A 21,951-nucleotide genomic window follows, 5' to 3' on the forward strand; every position below is an offset into this window, starting at 1 on the left:
TGGGCTTCTGTACAGCGTGAGCTTCGTTCGGCCCTTACAGTGCTTTAATGAATGGAGCAGGAGGAGCATGAAGGTTGATTTGGGTTGAAGTGCTTTCTTGGTTCAGTCCCAAGGTGGGGGAACACCTCGAATGCCGGTTATGGGCAGCACCGGGCTCAGCCTGGGGAGAAAGCAATTAACAGTGTTAAAATTAGCTTTCCTCAAGCTTTCATACCAGTGTTTATCATATCATTGCTTAGGAAGGGAGGAGGGCCTGCTCTCTTGGGTAATGCTTTTTTGTTTTTCAAAGAGGAAATGATTGCAAAGCTGCCTTTGCCAGAGAACGAAAGATAAGTTGACAGCTGAGGTTGTGCGGTCTTGTACCAGAAGTTTGGGTGGAAAGAGTTTTCAGCTGGAAGGATTATAGTGGGACAACTCAAATTCCCAGCTGTAGCAGATATTTCGTGTTAATCCATACCTGCCATGCAAGACGTGAACATTTCTGTTCTGCCATCTAATCCAGAGAGGTTTTGTGGTTGTAGTTTTCATACGTGCGGTAGAAGCTGCGTGAAAAAGCACAGTGAACTATGTCAGTCCATAATGAACGCTCAGATTTCCCCTTAGGAAGAATCTTGGAAGTGAAGCAAAACACAACCACACAATTGACTCCAAGTTGATGCACTCAGTACAGCTGGCAACTTAAAGCTCAAAATACCAAACTGAAAGACCTAGCCTCCTCATTCTGGGGTTTTGACTGTATAGAAGTCATAACTGGGCAAAGAAAAATGTGAATGGATACCCAACAGGATGTCTCACCCTTCCTTCTGCTTAGAGATAATTTTCCAGCCGATGGTCACACCCAGGAGAAGCAGAACGACTGCAGCTGCAATTCCTGAGAGGAAAGAGAGCGTATTATTTGCACTGTGTGTTTTAAAACCCATCGGCACAAGATAATAAGCATATCTTCGAGGAAGAAGAGGAAAATAGTGCATCTGAGGCTATGAAGCCAAAGATCTGGCCACAGAAATTCTTCTGAGCTGCTTACCTAGCCCTACTGAACCAGACCTGGGTGAAGCTGAAAGAAGAGAAAAGCAGTAATCAGTAAACAGTTCTAAAATAAAATACGGAGTTCCTCAACAGTTTTTAGTCACTTCATTGATAAAGCTTTTACTGCCTAGGCTGACAATGCAGAATTTTAAAAAGATGTACCATTATTTATATGTATATATATTTAATAGAAAGTCACTTACTTGTATGAAAGGGAAATTAACAGCAATGATAGCGTTACCAGGAAAACAGAAGCCCTGAACTGCAGAAAGACTGTGGAAAATAGTGTCTAAACTAACCTGATAAAAATAGCTATTTTTGTTTGTTATTTTCTACTGCCATGGTAAAATCAGCTTTAAACAGACCTAAGAGGCCTTGGGAGCACATCGTACAGACAGTTTGCAGACAAGAATGAAACTTTGCACTTGCATTTTTCTCTTTGTTCTTTGCTTGATTTACATTTCACTTACTGAGTTTACAGGCTGGCACAGGAGGGTCCCAGCTGAAGTCCTCCTGGCACTGAATCTGACTGAGGCCTTCCAGCGTGTACCCATCATCACATTCAAGAGTGATGTTAGTCCCAATTCTGTACGTTTTTCCAGACGCGGTTTTCTTAACACCTTGAACTTCTGGGAATACACAACTGATCTCTGAAATTAGAAGTAACAAAAAAGGAACGTTAAGTGTGAGGGAATGTAAGATATGGAAAGTAGAAGCGTGGGTTATTTAAGGCATTGTTCTTGAGTTCTTTTTGAATAATTCCCAAATGTGATTCCTTTCTTTGTGGCTACAAAAGGAGCTTTGTGTCTTATGCCACCATGTAGGGGTTTATACGAGTTAGCTTCTTCCCACTGGTTATCCCCATGAGAACAGTTGTAGCCTGGAAGGAGCACTGCCACAGAAAGAGATTTTCTGTTGCTGGGCTAGCAAGACATTTGAGAAGAGTGGTGTATCAGGTCTGTTTAGTCACCTTTTACAGTCCAAGCCCAAGGATTCTAGAGGAGAAAATTGTCAGTGGAGACCAGAGTAAGTAACATCAGCATGTAAAGTCTGACCATTATATTATGGCTTATTTATTTTTACAACCACACATAATAGTTTCTAAGGACAACACAAGAACATGAGAATGTTGAATAACAGGGAGAATTCTTTTGTGACTCTGTTTCTTTTAAATAGCTGCTGGCTTATTTATGTAAGTATTTGGTGTGTTATTTCCTCGTATTGTTATCCAGGTGCATTTCTATTGAGTCACCGATGTTGTACAGTTCCACCAAGGAAATGCCCTGTGAATTCATTCTGCTGAACACCCAGTTTTCCATGCGGGAACACCCACACTAGAAATCCTGCTGCATTCGTGAAAGGGCCATGAGTCACGTTTGCCTGATGACTGAAATTGACCGTGTGCTATGCAGAAGTGCCAAGTCACAGAAGTAGAGACACTTCCCATGAAAGGAGTAGTAAGACTCACGTGTAAACTACAGGTAATCCGTCAGAGAAAAGTCATCAGATGTAATCCCTTCCTGTTTCCTGCTAGTGATAACAGGGAGTGGAAAGGGAAAGAGAGAATGTTTCTACTCCTCAAGGAGAGAAAGCTTTTAAGGGAGAAATGTTAATATGCAGCTAATTCATACCAACAAAGGCAGAGATGCAGAACATGTGGGAATTAAAATTGGCCTTCCCGAATTTCCTCCACTGTACTCATATCCTTCTACCTGGTATCATAAAGTAGATCCCATCTTACTTCTTTATCATGATTTTATACTCTTCCAGTTATATACAAATAAAGGCCAATTAGTAATTGACATCACTAGCTGTGATGTGGAAGTGGTTCCCAAGGCAAATAAATGGGTGGAATTCGATGTTAGCAGCAGCAGAATGTTTTACTGCTTAGATTTTGGCCCACATATCTCTCACACCCACACCTTTGCATTGAGGAGGAGGATGGCTCCAGGTTCCTGACGCTGTGCAGGTGATGAAAGCATCCCCACTGAGTGAATAGCCAGAATCACAGCTGTAGGACACAGATGCTCCATAGAAAAAAGTGTCTGAAATGTTGCCTTGGAGCTTCCCATTGGTGATAGCTGGAGGGTGGAGACACTTCACGACTGGAAGTCAGGGAGAGACAGATGACAGCGTTGAAGTAAGAATCCTCACAGACAGCCAGAGAACAGCTAAGGCCCTGTACTCTTGCAGCCTTGCTCTTTCCCTTTCCATTTCTTCATCTAGTTTCAACAATTGATTCTGTAGCTCTGGAACTCCACCAGGTTTTGTGAACATGGATAAACTTTATCTTGTTCTCATCACTCATTTCGTAGTAAAGGACTCAGATGTAGTCCTTATATAAATCTTGCCCTCAGGCACATTATGTATTAAACTTTCTTCTTAGCTCTCTGCAACAAAGACGCACCTTGGCAGACAGGAAAAGGATGGCTCCAGGCTCCGGACTCTGTACAGTAAATGGATGCCATCCCAACGAGGGAGAAGCCAGTCTCACAGCTGTAGTTCACAGATGTTCCAGGAGGGAAAACTGCTTTTCCCAGGCCACTGTGACCCCCGTGGAGGATATCTGGGGGCTTGGAACAGTGCAGCACTAAGGAGAGAGAAGTACAGATTAAAAAGCACTCTTGGAGGCAAGAGGAGAACCTCCAAGCATCTGCACATGGCTGTGTGCCCACCTCCACACCACTGGCACTAATGCACAGAGCCCACTGCCCAACCTCATGCACCCACGTTACCCTACAGCATCTGATTTGGTGTCACACCAATTTCTTCTGACACAAAGGAGCGCTGCCCAGCATCATCTGCCCTGATGCATTGGATAAGAAGAGTGATTAGCTGGTGTATATAATGAGAACTGCACATTTGTAAGACCGTTTTACAGCAGTATCCACACAGGTCCCTTACATCTGACAAAACCAGGCTGAGCTTAGTTTTAAGTTCATTTTGAGAAAGTGAGGCACCAGTTATACTGCAGTGATAAGAATGGGAAAAATTAGGGTAGATGGATCTTTAGGTTTAAAAACTAGGATTCCTCTTGCCCCCTAAACATCCTGCCATGTGCTACAAATAGTGCAAGGTCAGAAGGGACAGGTGTAAGGATGGGTGAGACGCACTCACCTCGGTCACAGGCAGGGAGTGGAGGAAACCATGTGCCCCCAGATTGGCACTGGGACTTGTGGAGGACTTCTGAGATATTATCAGAGTTGCATTCAATTGTGATGATGTCTCCAGGCATGTAGAGAGATTCTGATCCAATAGCTTGTCCATGCCCAACTCCTGGGCTCACGCAGCCAGCTGTGGAATTGAGGGCAGAGAGAACTATTTACCCTGAAAACTTGTGCAGGACAGATAAGGACATTTGGCCACAGAGAATGCATTTTTTCCTTAGGTGGATTTTGCTCAAGAAACAGCTTGTTTCACCAACTCTTTAGCTACGTATCACCACGTGTTTAACACGTTCAGAAAGATGAGAATCAGTGACAAGAGTGTGAACATACCCTCACACCGAGGTAGGGGACGGCTCCAGACCCCATGCGGTGTGCAGCGGATGGACTTATTGCCAATGAGGAAGAAGCCAGGTTTGCAGTGGTAATGCACGATTGCACCTACGCCAAAAGTGTCTGAGAGTCTACTGTGTTCCCCATTGATGATGCCTGGGGGAGATGGACACTTTACCACTGAAAGAGGAGAGGAGAGAGGTAAGAAGGTGAAGCTAAATTATGGAAAAACAATTGTGTAAGAAAGGAGTAAAATGGGTAACTACTCCTCTTCCCCTCAAGAAAAAGGGCCGGGTGGGAGGAGCAGTTAAGGTTTGATAAGTCTTGCCTCCCATGTAACACCTACCTGGACTCGTTGCAGCAGCAGGATGATAATTGCATCTAGATGCAGCATTAAGAGTTGAAAATACACATTTGGTTGCATACACGCAATGCACAAATTTACCTTCATTTCCTATCATCCTTCCTTTATATTTCCAGCAAATAAGTCCCTCTTCTCTTATAGTCAGCATCCTGCCATACAGCTACCGAGTTTCTGTCTATCAGAAATGGAAGAGCTTGTGGACTACAGACTGCAACAAGCAGGGAAGAAAAGCACAAATCCCACTTACTGCACTGCCCTCAGCCTGGCTTAGCTCCTGTGTGAGGAAAGAGTCATAGGTGAAAGGAACACCTTCTGCTTTCTCCTTACAGCAGTCAGAGCAGGCAGGAAAGGGAAAGCCAGATGTGGCTTCAGAGAGCAGGCAGCAGGCAGCAGCAACCAGGAGTATCCTGCAGTGCCACTCACCCTGCTCACAGACGGGCACGGGAGGATCCCATGTTTTGTCAGCTTTGCACTGGGCCGTGGGATGCCCTTTCAGCACGAACCCTTCGTGGCACTGAAAGCTGACAGTATCCTTGTATCTGTAGCGCTGTTTGGGAATGGATACTCTCCCATTCTGGATCTGTGGCACTGGACAAACCACCTCTGGAAAAGAAATTCCTCATCTTAAAGAGGCAGCAAGCATGTGCTGTAGTTGATGCCCAGATAAAGCCTGTCCTGGCCACTGCTCCAGGGCAGACTCTCAGCAGAGCTGTGCAGGCAGAACTCAGCGACTCACAGAAGAATAATTTCAAGAATGAAGGGCTTTTTAGTGTTTTCATGTACCACAGGATTATCACAGTTTTTAATATGTAAACATAATTTTGTGCCTATAAACAAAATAATGCACATACATTCCAAGTAAACATGTCAAGTGTTGTAGAAATCAAGTTTTGTTAGGCATTCTCACAACTGTTTTACTGCACCAAGCTCATGCTTTCCAAGGCAATTCCATCTGAAGGAATGACCACATCTTAATTGCCAAGACCAACCCTTGCAAGAGTCTTGTGGCTTGGATAACAGTGCAGAGGAAGATCTCAGCCCAGCTCTGCTCATGCGAGAGACATTTCTTCCTTCATCTATTGTGGTTGTGAAACAAAAGGAACAAATCCTGGCAGGCATCTGACAACTCCTCCTTCCACATAATTCTGAAAGATCAAAAGCTGGCAACTGGAAAATTTGTAGAAGAAACCAAACAAGCATGGAAAACAAAACAACCTCAGAAGAATACTCTTTGAAAATCTTATTCACCAAGGCTCTATTTATTTTAAGGAAATGCCACTTTCTGATTTTCAGGACTTAATATGGCAATTCTAGACCAGATTTAGTTGCGACCTACTTACTCTGACAAGTGGGAGGATCACCACTCCATGCAATATCTGCTCCAGAAAGCTCACAGCGCCGCAGGGACTGACCAACCAGCCGGTACCTGCAGTTACACAGAAGCAACAGCAGCTGATAGCAAGGCGTGCACCCCGCGCTTTGCACTATCCCAGCGCTTCAAGAACACTCTCTTGCTCCTGGATAGTTCTCTTGGTGGGATATGTGGGGATGAAAAGAACCAGGTTCCTCCTTCCTGGGCCAAAAGTACCAATCCTGGCTTACTGGCACAAGCTGAGCAGTGTGCTGTGCCCCCTCGCTTTCCATTGCCCAACACAAGCTCAGTAAATGGATCAGCAGAGGCAGCGTGGGACTCACCCTTCTTCACATGTGTAGTTCACGATGGACCTGAACAGGAGATCTGTCAGAACAACAACTCTGCCATTCTGTGGTGCTTCAGGATAATTGCATTCTTTCCCTGGGAAAGAACAAGGCTAAGTTTAAACTCTTCTCCTGCAGTTTTACAATGTGCTACGAGAAAACATCTGAAGGATCTGTCCACATGCAAACACCAGCAAAAATTTTTATAAAAGACCAACAGCTGTCCAAACTATGTGACTAGTGAAGCCATGTAAGAAGCATTTTTTGTGCCAAAGAATTTCTTTAGAAACCCATGTGTTTAAATTTAGATGCATTTCCAAAACCAGCACCAAACGGATGGAGCTATTCACTTTTGCAGAACGCTCGCACATCAGACCACGTGTGGTTTTTGAGGCACGTCAGAACTGGCTGCACTGTGGGGTGTCTCATGAATCCCGGGCGGCAGGCGTAGCGCACCGTGCTCCCAACGGGAAAGGCTGTCGTGTTCTGGTGCTCCTTGGCCAGCTCAGCATAGCTGAGTATTGGAGGAACACCACAGCTACCTGCCGGGAGGTGAACACAGAGAGATCGTGTCCATCAGCATCTCCAGAGGTTCCCAAGCAGCCTGGCTCCAGCTGTTGCCCCTCCACTGTACCTTCACACTGAGGAGCGGGCAGGCTCCAGTTTCCAGACTCGGTGCAGTAAATGGATGCCTCCCCCAGCAGGCTGTAGCCAGGATCACAGCTGTAGTTCACAGCCATTCCAGGAAGGAAAACTTCCACATCCTGGCTGTCGTGATTGCCTCCGTCAATATTTGGAGGCGAAGGACACTGTAACACTAAAAAGAGAAGGAAAAGGTCTGAAGAAGAGCACAAATGGGATAATGTGCAGGAAGGATGCATACACAGTGCCACCAAAGTGAGTACAGCATCCAGTGTGTGCTGGAAGCAAGCTGATGTGCAGCCCAGGCTCTGTGCAGTGGCAGTTTGCTGGCTCCAGTAGCAGCTATGCAGGGAATGAAGGGCTCTGGAGATTTAAATCCTGACCCATTTGCTCTTCTATTCCTGACAAAGGCTGCTGCAGCCCTCTCTGCCCTTGGTTCTTGCTGAAGCACCACGGTGTCCTCCCTTTCGTGGCACTGATGGCATAGACAGCTCACCTTCACAGCGGGGCTGAGGGCTGCTCCAGCTTGCATTGCCAGTGCAGTACAGAACTGCTGTTCCAGTAAGAGAATAGCCAGGGTCACAGCTGTAATTTACAGACATTCCAGGGATAAACTCCACGTCCATGCCGTCATGCTGGCCATGGTCAATCACTGGTGGGGAAGGACACAGCTGCCCTGCAGGGAAGGAAGGTGTTTGTTTTTTTTTTCTGTTTACTGTTCCCAATTACTATTAGAGAACTCAGTCGCCGCAAATTCAACATCTCCTGTAATCCCTTTGTGTCCATGGCATATCCACAGTGACAAAGACACCTTCACACCGAGGGGCAGGGACACTCCACACTCCAGCAGCAGCACAATTCAGCAGCACTGCTCCAAGGAGCACATAGCCAGGATCACAGGCATGGACAACAGACAAACACTGCCGTGCCTTGGCCTCTGTGGCTCCCATTGGCAATGCCTGGGGGCTGAGAGCACTGCACATCTGGGGGAAGAGGGCAAAGCCACCCATCCATACAAAAAAAAAAAAAAAAAGAAGTATGGAAAAATGAAAGAATCCATGCAGGATTCCAACCCTGCTCGTAACAGAGGGGTTGGAACTAGATGATCTTTGAGGTCCTTTCCAACTCAAGCCATTCTATGACTCCATGAAGCTGTACCTCCACAGTGTGGTGCTGGTCCGCTCCAGGCACCGCGCTCCCCATCCACTGTGGTGCAAAAGATGGTGGCTGTCCCAGCCAGCACGTGGCCAGGCTCACACATGTATGTGACCACAGCTGCATAGGGAAAGGCATCCATCAGGTGCCCGCTGTGTGTTCCATGCTGGATGTCGGGAGGTGGGTCACAAACGATACCTGTGTGGGATGCACATGTGGGGTTTTAGTATCATTGCTGCTGCAGTGCTGGGGACTGCAGGACCGTTCACTTCCAGGAAGGGATGGATGAGGGTGAACCCATCCCTGTGGTCATGCTGTCCCAAGTAAAGCACTGCTCTGAGTCTCTTTGTGCAGTGCTCGGCTCCCACCATGTGCACTTACTCTGGCAGACAGGAACGACCCCAGTCCACGTCACTCGCGTCCCGGAGCCTGAAATCACGCAGTGTCGCTGAGAAGCTCCAACTAGCCTGTACCTGCGGTTAAACAACAGCGCTCCTGTTACGGTGGGACTCTCTTTGGAGGTTGCATCTCCCACAGCCACCAATTACCTCCCTGCTTGCCACCACATACTGCCATTTTAACCATTTTGAAGGTACGGACCTGAGCTCACTTGGCCCTGGGTCTCCTCAGTGGGCACAGCAGCACAGTTTGACCAGGACTCACCCTTCATCGCAAGTGTAATTCACAGTTGATCCGAAGAGGAGGTCTGTTGTAACGATAACTCTGCCATTTTCTGGTTCTCCTGGATGATCACACCTTCTCCCTGGACAGAACAAGAGGTGTTTTTCAGCTTAATTCAGCATGAAAGGAAAAGTGGCATTGGAATTCTAAGGATCTGACCAAATCCCCAGGGTAGAGAACCAAATAAAAAATCCACCAAGCTACAGGGCTTCCATTGTCACACTGTGATTTAAATGACAAAGAAGCATCTGTAAAACTTACGTCTGCAAAACTTCTTAGCTTCAGACCACGTCTGATTTTCAAGGCACGTAATAGTGGGTGGTATCTGTGAATATCTGGCGTATCCTGGCTGGCAGGTGTATTTCACTGTGGTCCCAACTGGAAACTCAGTCCAATTCTTATACTCCTTGTTTAGCTCAGCAAACTGTAACAGTGTTGGTGTCCCACATCCAACTGCAGGAAAAAAAAAAAACACGTGAGGAATTAGGCTGGTAGTGAAACACAGCTGAGAAGCAAGAGCACTGGTAGATTCGACTACAAAACCTGGGGGTGGTAGCATCTCTTCTATCCTGTGTTCTGACATTTATCTATATGAATAACTCTTAGCGTGGAAGTATACATGCATGAAATTTATGTGGTCTTTAAAAACCCTTAATTTAGCCAGTTTTATACTTGCACACTCCTCCACACATCCTTGGGGATTGGCTGTTGGCCTTAGGGTTCAGGAATCTGCAGGCTCAGATACGAGAGAGCGTTGTGCTGGAATTGAAATTCATCCCCAAAATTTCCACAGCGTAGAACCCTTGGGGGCTGCATGCCATGCCATGCTGCACTGTGCCTTCCCCTCACCTGCACAGCGTGGGTACGGGAGGCTCCAGCTCCCTTCCAGGCACCGGACAGAGGGGTCCCCAAGCAGGGAGAAGCCAGGCTGGCAGCTGTAGTTCACAGACATTCCACTGGTGAAGTTGGTCCTGAGCTCGGCATCGTGTATGCCATGGGCAATGGTGGGTGGTGGAGGGCAAGGCAGCGCTAGCAGGGTGTGAGGAGAGAATGAAATTGGAGTGATTTTGCATGATGCAAAAGCAACGGATCCCTGTGTGTCCTTGTCCCCATACGGGGCTGCCCAGTTCCTGTCTTCCCACAGAGCCAGCAGCAGCTGTGCCCACTCTCACCTGGCTCGCAGCTGGGGATAAAGGGGACCCAGCGGCCATCAGAATGGCACTTGGGCTCCTGGCTGCCCCGCAGCATGTAGCCTGGGTGGCACCGGATGGTGATGATGGTCCCAGGCTGGTAGACAGCTTGCTGCCCTTCAGCCACTTCTCCATGCTTAATGCTAGGGCTCATGCAGGTGACCACTGGGAGCAAAGAGCAGCAAAGCCTGAGCAGGGGAAGTGGCTGCCAGAGCCAGGCTTCCCCCTGTGTTTTTATGAGGTCAAAATTCAGTGAGCATCCACATGAAAAGGAGTGCACGGACTTGAAATCCTTTAAATCCCTGCCCACCCACTGCCCCATGCTCCTCTGTGCATGCGGCCCATGGGCCAGAGCCTTTCTGCTCACCTTCGCACCGCGGGTAAGGGATGCTCCACATTCCAGATGTCAAACAAGTCACTGCTGTTTTCCCCGTGAGGACGTACCCCGGGTCACATCTGTACCTCACAGAGGTTCCGGGGACAAACATTTTCACATCCTCACTGCTGTACTGACCGTGTGTGATATTTGGAGGGGAAGGACACTGCAGCACTACAGGAAGGGGAAAAATCAAACGTGGTGAAGGTCTACACCCCAGGTCTACACCCTGTGTGATGAGGCTGCATTGCTATTTCTTTCTTCCCCGTTAGCTGTTCCCAGGTATTCAAAAGTGCCAAAGTTTGGATATGATTCCGCCCAGCCCACACCCATCTCCTGCCTCCATTTCTGTCCTGCTACCCAAGGGGACCCTTAGGGTCCTTCTACCTCCAATGTGACGTAGTTGCACCTGCTGGAGTGGATTCAGAAGTCACCCATCACCCACCCGCTTACACTTACTTACTCTTTTCACAGGTGGGAACAGGAGGATCCCATGTGCCCCCAAACTGGCATTGAGACTCATGAGAGCCCTTTAAGGCGTAACCAAAATTGCATTCAAAGACAGCGATGGCCTCGGGCATATAGACGGACTCTGGCCCAGTCACTCTTCCATTCTCAATCTCGGGTCTTCTGCAGCCTATTGCTGGAAGTGAAGATTATAGGGCATATTTGGGACACAAAGCCCAGCCAGGGTGGTAACTGCAATCAAGCCTGGCCATCAACACCATGGGTGTGTCAACAATATTGATTCATATTCTTGCCCCCCAAAATCTGAAATCTCATTATCCCATTGTGCTCGAGAGACTCTCCATATTTTGGCCCCCTTTGGCTGTTCCTCTGTGGGGATTTGGTGAGTAATGGTTAAACCCAGAGCCAAGAGGAAAGAGATGACCCAGGGGCCAAGCAGCTGACACAGACATACCTTCACAGCGTGGCCGGGGCTGGCTCCAGGTTCCTGCAGCAGTGCAGGTGATGGATGCATTCCCAGTGAGCAAATAGCCATCCTTACAGCTGTACTGAACGGCCACACCGGGCAGGAACGTGTCTGAGGGCCGGCTGCTGTGCTTTCCATTGGCGATGCTTGGAGGGGGAGGACACTGCACATCTGCAGAAGGGAGGGAGAGAATATTATTTAATATGGAAAAGAAAATAACTCAACCTTCAGAAACCGAAGGAGGAAGGCAATGAACCCCATTAATAAATATCTGCCTCCCACCATCCTTGCAGCACTCACCTCCGCAGCGCGGCGGCGGCCCGCTCCATGCACCGCGCTCCCCATCCACGGTGGTGCAGAAGATGGAGGCTGTCCCAGCCAAAACACGGCCTGGCTCACACGTGTAGGTGACCACGGCCGCGTAGGGGAAGGCATCCATCGATCCCCCACTGTGCGTCCCATGTGGGATGTCTGGGGGTGGGTCACAGACAATACCTGGGAATACACAGGTGAGGTTTTAGCACTGTTGCTGCAGTACTGGGGTCTGGGACCCTTCATTTCCAGGAAGGAATGGATGAAGGTGAACTCATCCCAGCAATTCAGCTCTTTGAGCAAAATGACCCAAATTATCCTGAGATAATGTGTGGGAAGGCAAACTTGTACCTTGGGTCAGTCATTTCCTCGCTATCCTGCTAAAGGTGGGGGCACAGTTCTTATTGCCCTCTCCATAACCGCTGTGACTCACACAGAGAGAACCTGACCAAACATTTCTACTCACAATAAGTGAGGAATTCTTACTAAAGGAACAGGAAGTTTAAAACATGAACAGCGTTCCCAGTTTGGACCAAGATAAAAGGCCTTTGAAAACAGTTTCAGAAATATCCAAAACGAAACAAAGCATAAGAAATAAGAAACATGAAATATTTCACAGATAGAGTGACCCAAGAAATCTTTTGTAATGGCACCTTTGCCTTGAAAGATTCTCCCCTTCCTCTGTACACCCCAAGGCAGCCATCTCCAAGGGCCCCCTCCCATCCCACTTACGATGGCAGGTGGGAGCATCCCCGCTCCATGCAACGCGTGTGCCAGACACCTCGCATGTCCTCTGCGAACGCCCGGTCAGCTTGTATCTGCATCACACAGAAGCACCGGTAATTACATGAAGAGACTCCAGACTACTTCACAAGCCTTATTAATAGCAGCCAAGACTTCTGACTTTATGAGGTTCCTCCACGTAAAGTCATTTTGCCACTTAATTTCTGCGTTACTCTCAAATGACAGCTGAGCTCAGCTGGCCACAAACTCACCCCTCGTCACACGTGTAATTCACTTTGGACCCAAGGAGGAGATCAGTCAGGACCATGGCTCTGCCATTCTGTGGGTCATCAGGGTTTGCACATTGCTTCCCTGCAAGAGGACACAGCTGCTGTTAGCACTGCACATCAGCATTGTGCACCAAATCCCCTGGGGACGCTCAAGCAGACAGCGTGCTGCCCCAAAGGAATAAACCCACAAAACCAGAAGGCTTTGCACTCAAGAAGTATGAATTTCCCAACGGCACATGCAGGACGTACTTTTGCAGAACTCCAGTGCCACAGACCAGCTCTGATTCCCGAGGCACGTGACGGTTGGTGACATCCCCACGTGCCAGGCATAGCCGGGCTGGCACATGTACTCCACAGTCCCACCCACAGGAAAGGCAGTCTGGTTCCTGTAGGGCTCCTTCAGCTCAGCAAACACCAACCTGGGGGGTGCCCTGCAGCCAGCTGTCGGGGACACAAGCCAACAACTTATCAAAGGGTCAGGGGACACTGGGGCAGGGTGGCACCCGCAGTGCTGGCCGGCCACTTGCCCTGCTCGCAGATGGGCACCGGGGGCTGCCAGGTGTTGTTCTGCTGACACTGCACCACTCTGGGGCCACGGATGACGTAGCCTGGCTCGCACTCGAAGGTGACAGTGTCCTTGTGTGCGTAGGTGCTCCGAGGAGCTGGCACTATCCTCCCATTCTGGATCTGCGGGGCAGAGCACCCTGCTTCTGGAAGGGAAGAGATGTCCTCAGAGCTTGCACAGTTGTGCACTGCAAAGCACTTGCATCTGCGATCACTTTCAAGTTGCAAGCCTGAAGGTGATTTTCCTATTGATGATGCACTGCCTGACAGTGCAGGGGAGACCCCAGCTGGAAGGTGAGGCTGGGAGTGCTGCAGATGGTGTGTGCTTCTACAGCATCCTGCCTGCACCTGCCCCAAGGCAGCAATTCTTGCCCAAAGCAGCAAATCCTGCACCAAAGCAACAAACCCCACTCTGAAGCAACAATTCCCACGCCAAAGCAGCAAACGCTGCCTCAGCAGGCACCCAGACAACACATGCAACCATCTGGAGGTCTCCTCGCCTTTCCAAACAGAAAACAGTTGGGATGCTGCACTCAAGCACTCCCACCTGCTCCCTCTGAGCCCTACCTCCACACAGTGGGGGGGGTCCACTCCACACCCCGTTTTTCCCATCTTGGGTGGTGCAGAAGATGGAAGCATCCCCATGCATTGGGTAACCGGGCTCGCAGCTGTAGGTGACCGAGGTGCCGTAGTGGAACTCATCCAGCAGCCGCCCCGTGTGCTTCCCATGGGGAATGTTGGGGGGGGGCTCACAGGGGATACCTGCAATGGGGCACAGCAAACCTTCTGCATTCAACACAGCACTGAAGTACTCAAAACCCCACAGTCTGGGGGGCGTACAAACTTGGTCTACAGGTGGAACGACTGAAATTCCTCTTATGGAGGAAGCTTCTACGTGCTGTATCCTTTCTACTGTTCAAGAAGTAAAATAACCACCCAACAACCTCAAGTCTTCTGTGCAAAATCTATACCAGCACTGCTGAGAGATCACTGCCCGTGACTCCTCACTTTCAATAATCCATTTCTCTCTGAGATTTTGTACTTCTTCCCAGAATATTTCTTTATGACATCAAACCCTTCTGATATTTCCATGCCCGCGGAGCAGGGATAGCTCTGACTGAGAGATCTGGGAGCTGCTGCTGGGACACAAATCCCAGCACCATGCAGACCCCGAGCTGGGAGCTACTCACGCTGGCAGGTGGGAATGTCACCGGACCATGCAACGCGTCCCCCATGGATCTCACATCGCCGGCTGGACTCCCCGATCAGCCTGTGCCTGGAGGTAGAAGGGCTCACATTCACTCCAATCACTTTGCTTTGAGCTGTCACCCCCTGCAGTGGGTTCAGCAAGTGGAGCCCTGGCACTGCGGGAGAAATTCCCCTCTGAGCTCAGCACCTGTCTACCTTTTTTCACAGCAAAAGATTGGGAAAACCCCATGTGCTCCTGTAGGTACAGAGCTCTATGCCTGGGCTTCTTTATGCATTGAGAATGAATGGATGAAAAGGAGGAAAAGAAGGAGGCTTACCTAACACATCTTGCCTTGACCTTTTAAGGAGCAGACCTGAACTCTGCACTTACCCTTCTTCACAGCTGTAGACCACTATTGACCCAAAGAAGAGGTCTGCCAGGGCTGCAATCCGGCCATTCTCGGGTTCCCCGGGGTGATTGCATTGTTTCCCTGGAGGAGAGAGAATCTCCCTATAGGCTTCTCCCTATAACAGCCCAAGAGATGCAACTGCTATTCCAGTAATCCTCCCACATTTCCAATTACCCCCAAAATGGGTTTCAAGTAACATAAGTTTACATGGCTTTACTAGTCACATAGGATTGGAACACCAGAATCACGTTAAGGTTTTTGCAGCATGGACAGAACCCAGCACCTATTCCTTTCTGGAGCAACACCACCAAATCAAGGAGCTATTCACTTTTACAGAACTCGAGTGCTTCTGACCACACTCCGCTCTGCAGGCATGTAATAGTGGGTGACATTCCTGGGTGCTTAGCAAATCCGGGCCGACAAGTGTATCCCACAGTCTTCCCAACAGAGAAATCAATCTCGTTTCTGTGCTCCTCATTGAGCTCAGCAAAGGTCAGCCTGGTGGGAAGCCCACAGCCACCTACCAAGAGAAAACAGGCAGAGTTAGGCAGGACAGGAGCGCTGGGTGAAAGCAGAGAGAGAACACCGTTACCAGGAAGGATGTTTATTTTGCCTTGAACATTTGGTTATTTGGCCTGATGTAGTCACTACTAAGCAAACACAGAACCACAGAATCATCTTTTTTTCCCAAAGGATTCCAGATTTCAGGCTCCTGTTCCCAACAGATAACTAAATCTTCTGCTTTCTTACAGGATTTAACGCTTTATTTAACAGCTGGGTTAGGGGCTAACAAGCAGCCACCCACCCCAGGCAGCTCCAGAATCATTACCTGAGCTCTCAGCCCTTCTGGGCAGCACGGAGCTGTGGAGTGGATCACAGAGGGGCGCTGGGGGGTCCCAGCTGCCGTTCTTCTGGCACAGGGCTTGGGCACTGCCCCGCAAGCTGTAGCCTTCCTGGCACTGAAACGTCACCATTTGCCCCGGTGCATAGATGAGTCCGTGATCATCAACTACCCACCCATCCTGTATATCTGGCTTTAAGCAGACGGTTGCTGGAAGAGAAGATGTGAAGAAATGATGAGCAAAAGGAGTAAAAATAAGCAAATAAAAACCCCAAACCCACGGGCTGCTAATAGTGCAACAGCAAAAATCTACACGGCGTTGTCCGAACATCCCTAGCCCTGCTTTGATAACAGAAGGGTTTGAAATTAATTTCCACCATGCAGCACTTCATGTGGGATTAATTCTAAGGACCTGAGGGCTGTGGGGGGGAGGTCTGCCCACAGTGAGCACGGACGCACCTTCACAGCGTGGGCTGGGCTGGCTCCAGGTCCCTGATGCTCTGCAAACCACATGTGCATTCCCAACCAGGTAGAAGCTGGGATCACAGGTGTACGACACAGACATTCCCGTGGTGAAAAAGCCTTCACCGTGCCGGTTGTGATCTCCGTTGCTGATCTTTGGAGGCATGGGGCAAGGGCGAACTGCAAAGAGGAGACAGGGAGATGAGAGAGGAGTGTGCAGAGGGACGGGTGGCTGTGATGGACACGGGGATGTGTAGCAACCCTGCAGGGTCCTCCTGCACCCTGCACACACTCACCCTGCTCACAGCTGAGCACCGGTGGGTCCCAGCTCCCCCCAGGCTGGCACCGAGCCCAATGGCCGCCCTCTGCAGCATACCCAGCATCGCAGTCAAACCTCAGCGTCTCCCCAGCCTCAAAGGTGTCCTTCAATGCCTGCACCTTCCCGTTGTGCACTGTGGGACTCTGGCAGCCGATGGCTGTGGGAACACAGATATGGTTGTCAGTGCAGGGCCACATCCTGCGGCTACAGAGCAGCCGTGCCCACAGGGCGGCCTCCACCCACCTTGGCAGCGGGGCAGGGGCCGGCTCCAGCGCCCGACTTCTGAGCAGCTGATGGAGACGTTCCCCACCAGCTCGAAGCCATCCTTGCAGCTGTAGTACACAACGGTGCCGTGTGGGAACCTGGCAGAGGAGCGGCTGCTGTGCCGCCCATTGGCGATGTTCGGGGGCTGAGGACACGTCACTTCTGCAGGGGAATTGGAAAAGCCGTGAGGGACGTGGGACAAGCGGTGCTGTAGGGATGTGCAGCTCAAAGCAGCTCAGCAGTCAGCATGGAAAAGGTGAAGGTGGGGCAGAGATTTGGTACCCCATGTCCTGCACATCTCTGTGTCCCTCCTGCCCGCTGCAGCTGCCCAGGCTTTCCTTTCAGAACAAGGAAATTTGAGCTGATTTAATGAAGCCCAATCAGCCTCATCCTGAAACTGCCTCTGCAGACCCAGTGTGTTATCTCAGTCTGGCCTGGTGGCTCTCAGCATCATGGCCAGGCACTGGGTTCAGTAACACAGGTCTTAGTCCAGAAATGAAGACTGCAAACATAGCATGGCTTAGGCTCATGTTGGCACTACAAATGACCATTTTTAGCTTTGAATTTTCATAGAAATATTCCGAGTTTAAGGCCTACTTTCACTCAGAAACACTGGCACTAAAATGCTTCGTCATATCATTAATTACTTAGAGAATTAGTACAGAAAACTCTGCTCTAACTGGAGGAAGCAGCGTTCCCTGCTGGGCTGTGCCTGGAGCACTCCACATGGCTGAGCCCCAGCTGCACTGCCCAGCACTGGGCAGGATGGAGCCGTGCTGCTAGAGGCAATGCTAGAGGTACAGAACCTGTAGCTTCAGAAACACTTAGCTCAGGGTTCATGGATATAAGCTCATCCTCTGCATGTAATAAAACTGAATACTTAACTTCAGGAGAATTGAATCCCTTTCTGAAGGGCTCAGTGCCATGGCCAGCAGCTGTGTCATGCCATGCTGGCCACAGAGCGAGGTGACAGCGTGCAGACAGGGTGACCTTCACACACGTGTACCTTCACAGTGTGGGCTGGGCTGGCTCCATTTCCCCGATGCTTTGCAAAAGACACGTTCAACGTTCCCAGCCAAGTAATAGCCGACATTGCAAGTGTACGTCACGTACATCCCCATGGTGAACTCTGCTCTGCCATGGCCATCATGATCTCCATTGCTGATCTTTGGAGGCACGGGGCAAGGGCGAACTGCAAAGAGGAGATGGAATGAGAGAGGAACACGACGGGGATGAGTGGCTGTGATGGACACGGGGATGTGTAGCAACCCTGCCGGGTCCTCCTGCACCCTGCACACACTCACCCCGCTCACAGCTGAGCACCAGTGGGTCCCAGATCCCCCCAGGCTGGCACTGAGCCCAATGGCCGCCTTCTGCAGCATACCCAGCATCGCAGTCAAACTGCAGCGTCTCCCCAGCCTCAAAGGTGTCCTTTAATGCCTGCACCTTCCCGTTGTGCACTGTGGGACTCCGGCAGCCGATGGCTGTGGGAACACAGATATGGTTGTCAGTGCAGGGCCACATCCTGCGGCTACAGAGCAGCCGTGCCCACAGGGCTGCTTCCACCCACCTTGGCAGCGGGGCAGGGGCCGGCTCCAGCGCCCGACTTCTGAGCAGCTGACGGAGACGTTCCCCACCAGCTCGAAGCCATCCTTGCAGCTGTAGTACACGACTGCTCCTGGGAGAAATTTGTTCGTGGATTGGCCGCTGTGCCGCCCATTGGCGATGTTTGGGGCCTGAGGACACATCACCTCTGCAGGGGGAGATGAAATTGCACTGGGAGTCACTATTTTGTACACAGGATTGATGGTCAGGATGACAGCCTGACTGCTGCTCGGTCTGTGTTTTGTTAGATTAGAACAGCACGAGATTACAATCGCATTGCATCCAGGGGAAATCACTCCTAACAGAGGCACTCCTTCCCCTCTGTCAATAGGGAAACAGCACATCACAGCTCGGGCAGAGCACACACATGAGCAGAGAAGCAGCACAAGTGGGAAACTCTGATTACTTCCCATTCTGGGAGGAAGATGGAAACATCCCATGTGTGGCCATAAGCAGAAGTTCAGAAATCCCCCCAGATGGTGCAACCCCCCCTGGCTGCAGCCTTTGGTTGCACAGCAGCACAGCACCAGCGTTAGCTTCTCCACATCCCCTGAGAGCCCTGGCTGCTGCCAACCCCATTCCCCATTCCCAGCCCATCTTTCCAGAGCTGCTTCCCTCCCTCCCACTTTTGGAAGAGCAGCAGGGACATCCTAGCTTTGCTTTCTCAGCAATATGAGAGGACACGGAGGGAGCTCTGCCCTGCAGCAGCCCCACTCACACACACACAACACTTGCCCTTTTTGCATGCCGGCAAAGGTGGACTCCAGCTGAAGTCAGCTTGGCAGACACTCGTGAAGGAGCCTTGCAAGGTGTAGCCCGTGTTGCAGGTGAATCTTACTGAGTCCCCGGGCCGGTAGACGTAGCGAAAAGGAGTGCTCCTCCCATTCTCAACGTGTGGCACTGCGCATCGGCGCTGTCTGACTGGAAAGAGAGACAACAGCAACGTTCAGCCACACGGCCCTCAGATCTGCAGTGCTGTGGCAGCGCTGCCCAACCAGCCTGCAAACCCAAATCAGCAGGGGGAGCAGCTCTGATGGCAAAGGCAAGCCAAGCTCCTGTGGGTTTGGGCCGTGCTTTCCAAGCACCTCAGGCTGTCAGATCAACAGCAGAGCTCAGCCTGTTTGCTCTGCCCCATCCCAATGCACTTCTATTTATCACAGCAAGTTTCAACTTGACAAATCCCAAACACGAGCTATTATTGCCACAGGCTTCTTGAGTAATACTTCATTCATGCCCTGCTTTACTTTGGCAGCTCAAACACGCAGGTTGAGCCCCTTGTTCTGAGAAGTTATGAAAGACTCTGTGCCCCATCTCCTGGTGCTGCCCCATGAAACATTCCTCCTCACTGCTGCAGGAGCTCAGCTCCAAGTTCCCATCCAGAACGAACCTGCAGGGCCCAAGCACTCTCAGCCAAGTGCCAAGGGAAGGTGCTGGTGTACAGCTTTTACTCTGGCACCAGCCAGCCCCAGATCTCTCCTGCCCCACAGAGAACGGGAGAAAGGCTTTGGCCAAAATGACAGATGCTTTTTTATAGAATCACAGAAGCATCCAATCATTAAGGCTGGAAAAGACCTCTGAGATCCCTAAGTCCAACCCATCCCGCCTTGCCCTCTGACCACGTCCCTCGGAGCCACATCCCCACAATTCTGGGCACCTCCTACCACCTCCCTGGGCAACCTGTGCCTCTGCATCACCACTCTTTTGGAGAAGAAATTTCTCCCAACATCCAACCTGACCCTTCCTTGGTGCAACAGAGGTCATCACCTCTGTGATGCTCAGGATCTGGCACGCCCACATCCCCCTGTTCCCAGGGATCTGCCTGCCCTGCACTGGGAAAGGCCAGAGGAGCACAGAGAGGAGCAGCGAGGAGGCAGAGGAGAGGTGTGGAAGGAAGGTGAAGGTCCTGCCTTACCTTGCTGCCCACTCACAGCAGCCAGGAGCAGAGCGGAGCAGCCCAGGATGCTGAGGGTGAAGGTGAGCACCATGCTCTGGTCCCAGTGCTGACTGCAGATCCCAGGGGACGCGATGCAGATATGGGGGTCCTGGTTCCCCATGCCTGAGGAAGGATCGCAGCTGTGGGGGTTTCCCAGGGCTGGGGGACAGGAACCTGTGGGCTCCAGCACAGGGTGTGGGCAGCCACAAGCTTGGGCTGTGCAGCCCCAGTGACGTTCTGCTGATGGTATTTTGGTCCCTCCACGCAAGGGAAGATGGCCCTTGGGACCTGCTTTGGGACATGAGGTATCTGTGACAGAGAATGTGTGAGGGGCTTTCAGCCAGATGAAGTCATTGCAGAGCATCATCACTGGTTATGGGAAGTGGCCAGGGTTCTTCCTCAGCAGCCATTGCCAGCTAAGCCTGCCTGGCTACGGGAAGGGAAGGGCAGAGTAGAACACTTCCACCTCCTCCACACACTGGGCTGGGGCAGCTGGATACACTCTGTCCCTGGGGGGCAATGGGGCACCGCTCTGCAGCTGGAGACTGACCATCAGGGCTCCAGGACACCCCTCAGCAGTGCTGCATGGCAGGGGATGTTCTGAGCCCAGAGGAGGCAATGGGCAAACAGCACTCAGGTTATCCTTATCCCTTTTACTGGCAGCTTTCATGACGCACGTGGTCACTTCAAAATGAAGTTCAATCATCTGGGAAATGAACTCTGGACTATGCAACAGAAACAATGATGCTGAGGTTAAAATAAAGCAGAACACAGCAGTAAGGCACTGAGCTTTCCATTTGTGTTCTGATCCTTACAACAATACATTTTTCACATATATACAACCAGATTTTCACACGCATCTCTCTATATGCGTGTCTGTATGTGAAATGCGTATTTATGAATGAAAAACAACCTGCAACTTCTGGTTTTGTAAGATTTACTTCTGAAAACAGTGCTTTGCTTTGCCAGAGGGTCAGCTGAGCAGGACAGAGCCCTGCTGTAAGGGGAACACTCTGAGTCTATTTACAAGAAAGTTCAGGTGCTCGTGGAAGTGGCTCTGTGTGCTTTTTCCTCTTAACAGATGCGTGTTCCGGTTAACAGGAAGGCACAAATAAAAATGCAGAAACAAATAAGTGCATGATAAGCATTCTGAATACTTCCATTTTCCAGCTGTAGATCGTGAAGCTGAGAAGGATCGTGAAGAACCCGGAGCTGCAATCTTCAGACACAGCCCTGAGCCTCCATGTTTTGCTTAACAGAGGCACAGGGTCTGAAGACATCAGCCGCACACGCATTTCAAAGCTGTCAGTATTGCATTCCACATAACTGGGATCCCCATGAAACCTTCAGCTCCTGCCTTCACCTCCAAGATGTCAGCTTGCTCCTTGCCCTGCTCCCCAGGGACGAGTAAATAATAAAGGCTCTGCTCGGTGTCTCTCTGTGCCAACCTCAGGTGCAATATCAGCTGCAAGTCCTT

At 50.3% G+C, this 21,951-nt stretch overlaps 1 protein-coding gene across 1 annotated transcript; it reads right to left on the bottom strand.

The window, feature by feature from the left end:
* Positions 1-493: 493 nt before the first annotated feature.
* Positions 494-20,526, bottom strand: LOC306955277 (complement receptor type 1-like; the record flags this gene model as incomplete). Its single annotated transcript, XM_079546539.1, is given in 40 exon segments — positions 494-542; positions 796-871; positions 1,025-1,054; positions 1,497-1,676; positions 2,949-3,131; positions 3,434-3,616; positions 4,144-4,320; positions 4,524-4,703; positions 5,311-5,490; positions 6,228-6,313; positions 6,583-6,682; positions 6,936-7,127; positions 7,220-7,402; positions 7,724-7,903; positions 8,386-8,580; positions 8,764-8,855; positions 9,046-9,145; positions 9,325-9,516; positions 9,913-10,092; positions 10,236-10,418; positions 10,621-10,803; positions 11,552-11,734; positions 11,864-12,058; positions 12,608-12,693; positions 12,871-12,970; positions 13,138-13,329; positions 13,416-13,598; positions 14,020-14,214; positions 14,643-14,728; positions 15,032-15,131; positions 15,379-15,570; positions 15,880-16,101; positions 16,351-16,533; positions 16,650-16,829; positions 16,916-17,098; positions 17,943-18,128; positions 18,241-18,420; positions 18,507-18,687; positions 19,269-19,462; positions 20,454-20,526. Coding segments are annotated over 40 exon segments (6,198 nt in total).
* Between the last annotated feature and the right edge of the window lie 1,425 nt (positions 20,527-21,951).

The sequence above is a fragment of the Tetrao urogallus genome, assembly GCF_951394365.1.
Source record: "Tetrao urogallus genome assembly, chromosome: 24".
NCBI lineage: Eukaryota > Metazoa > Chordata > Aves > Galliformes > Phasianidae > Tetrao > Tetrao urogallus.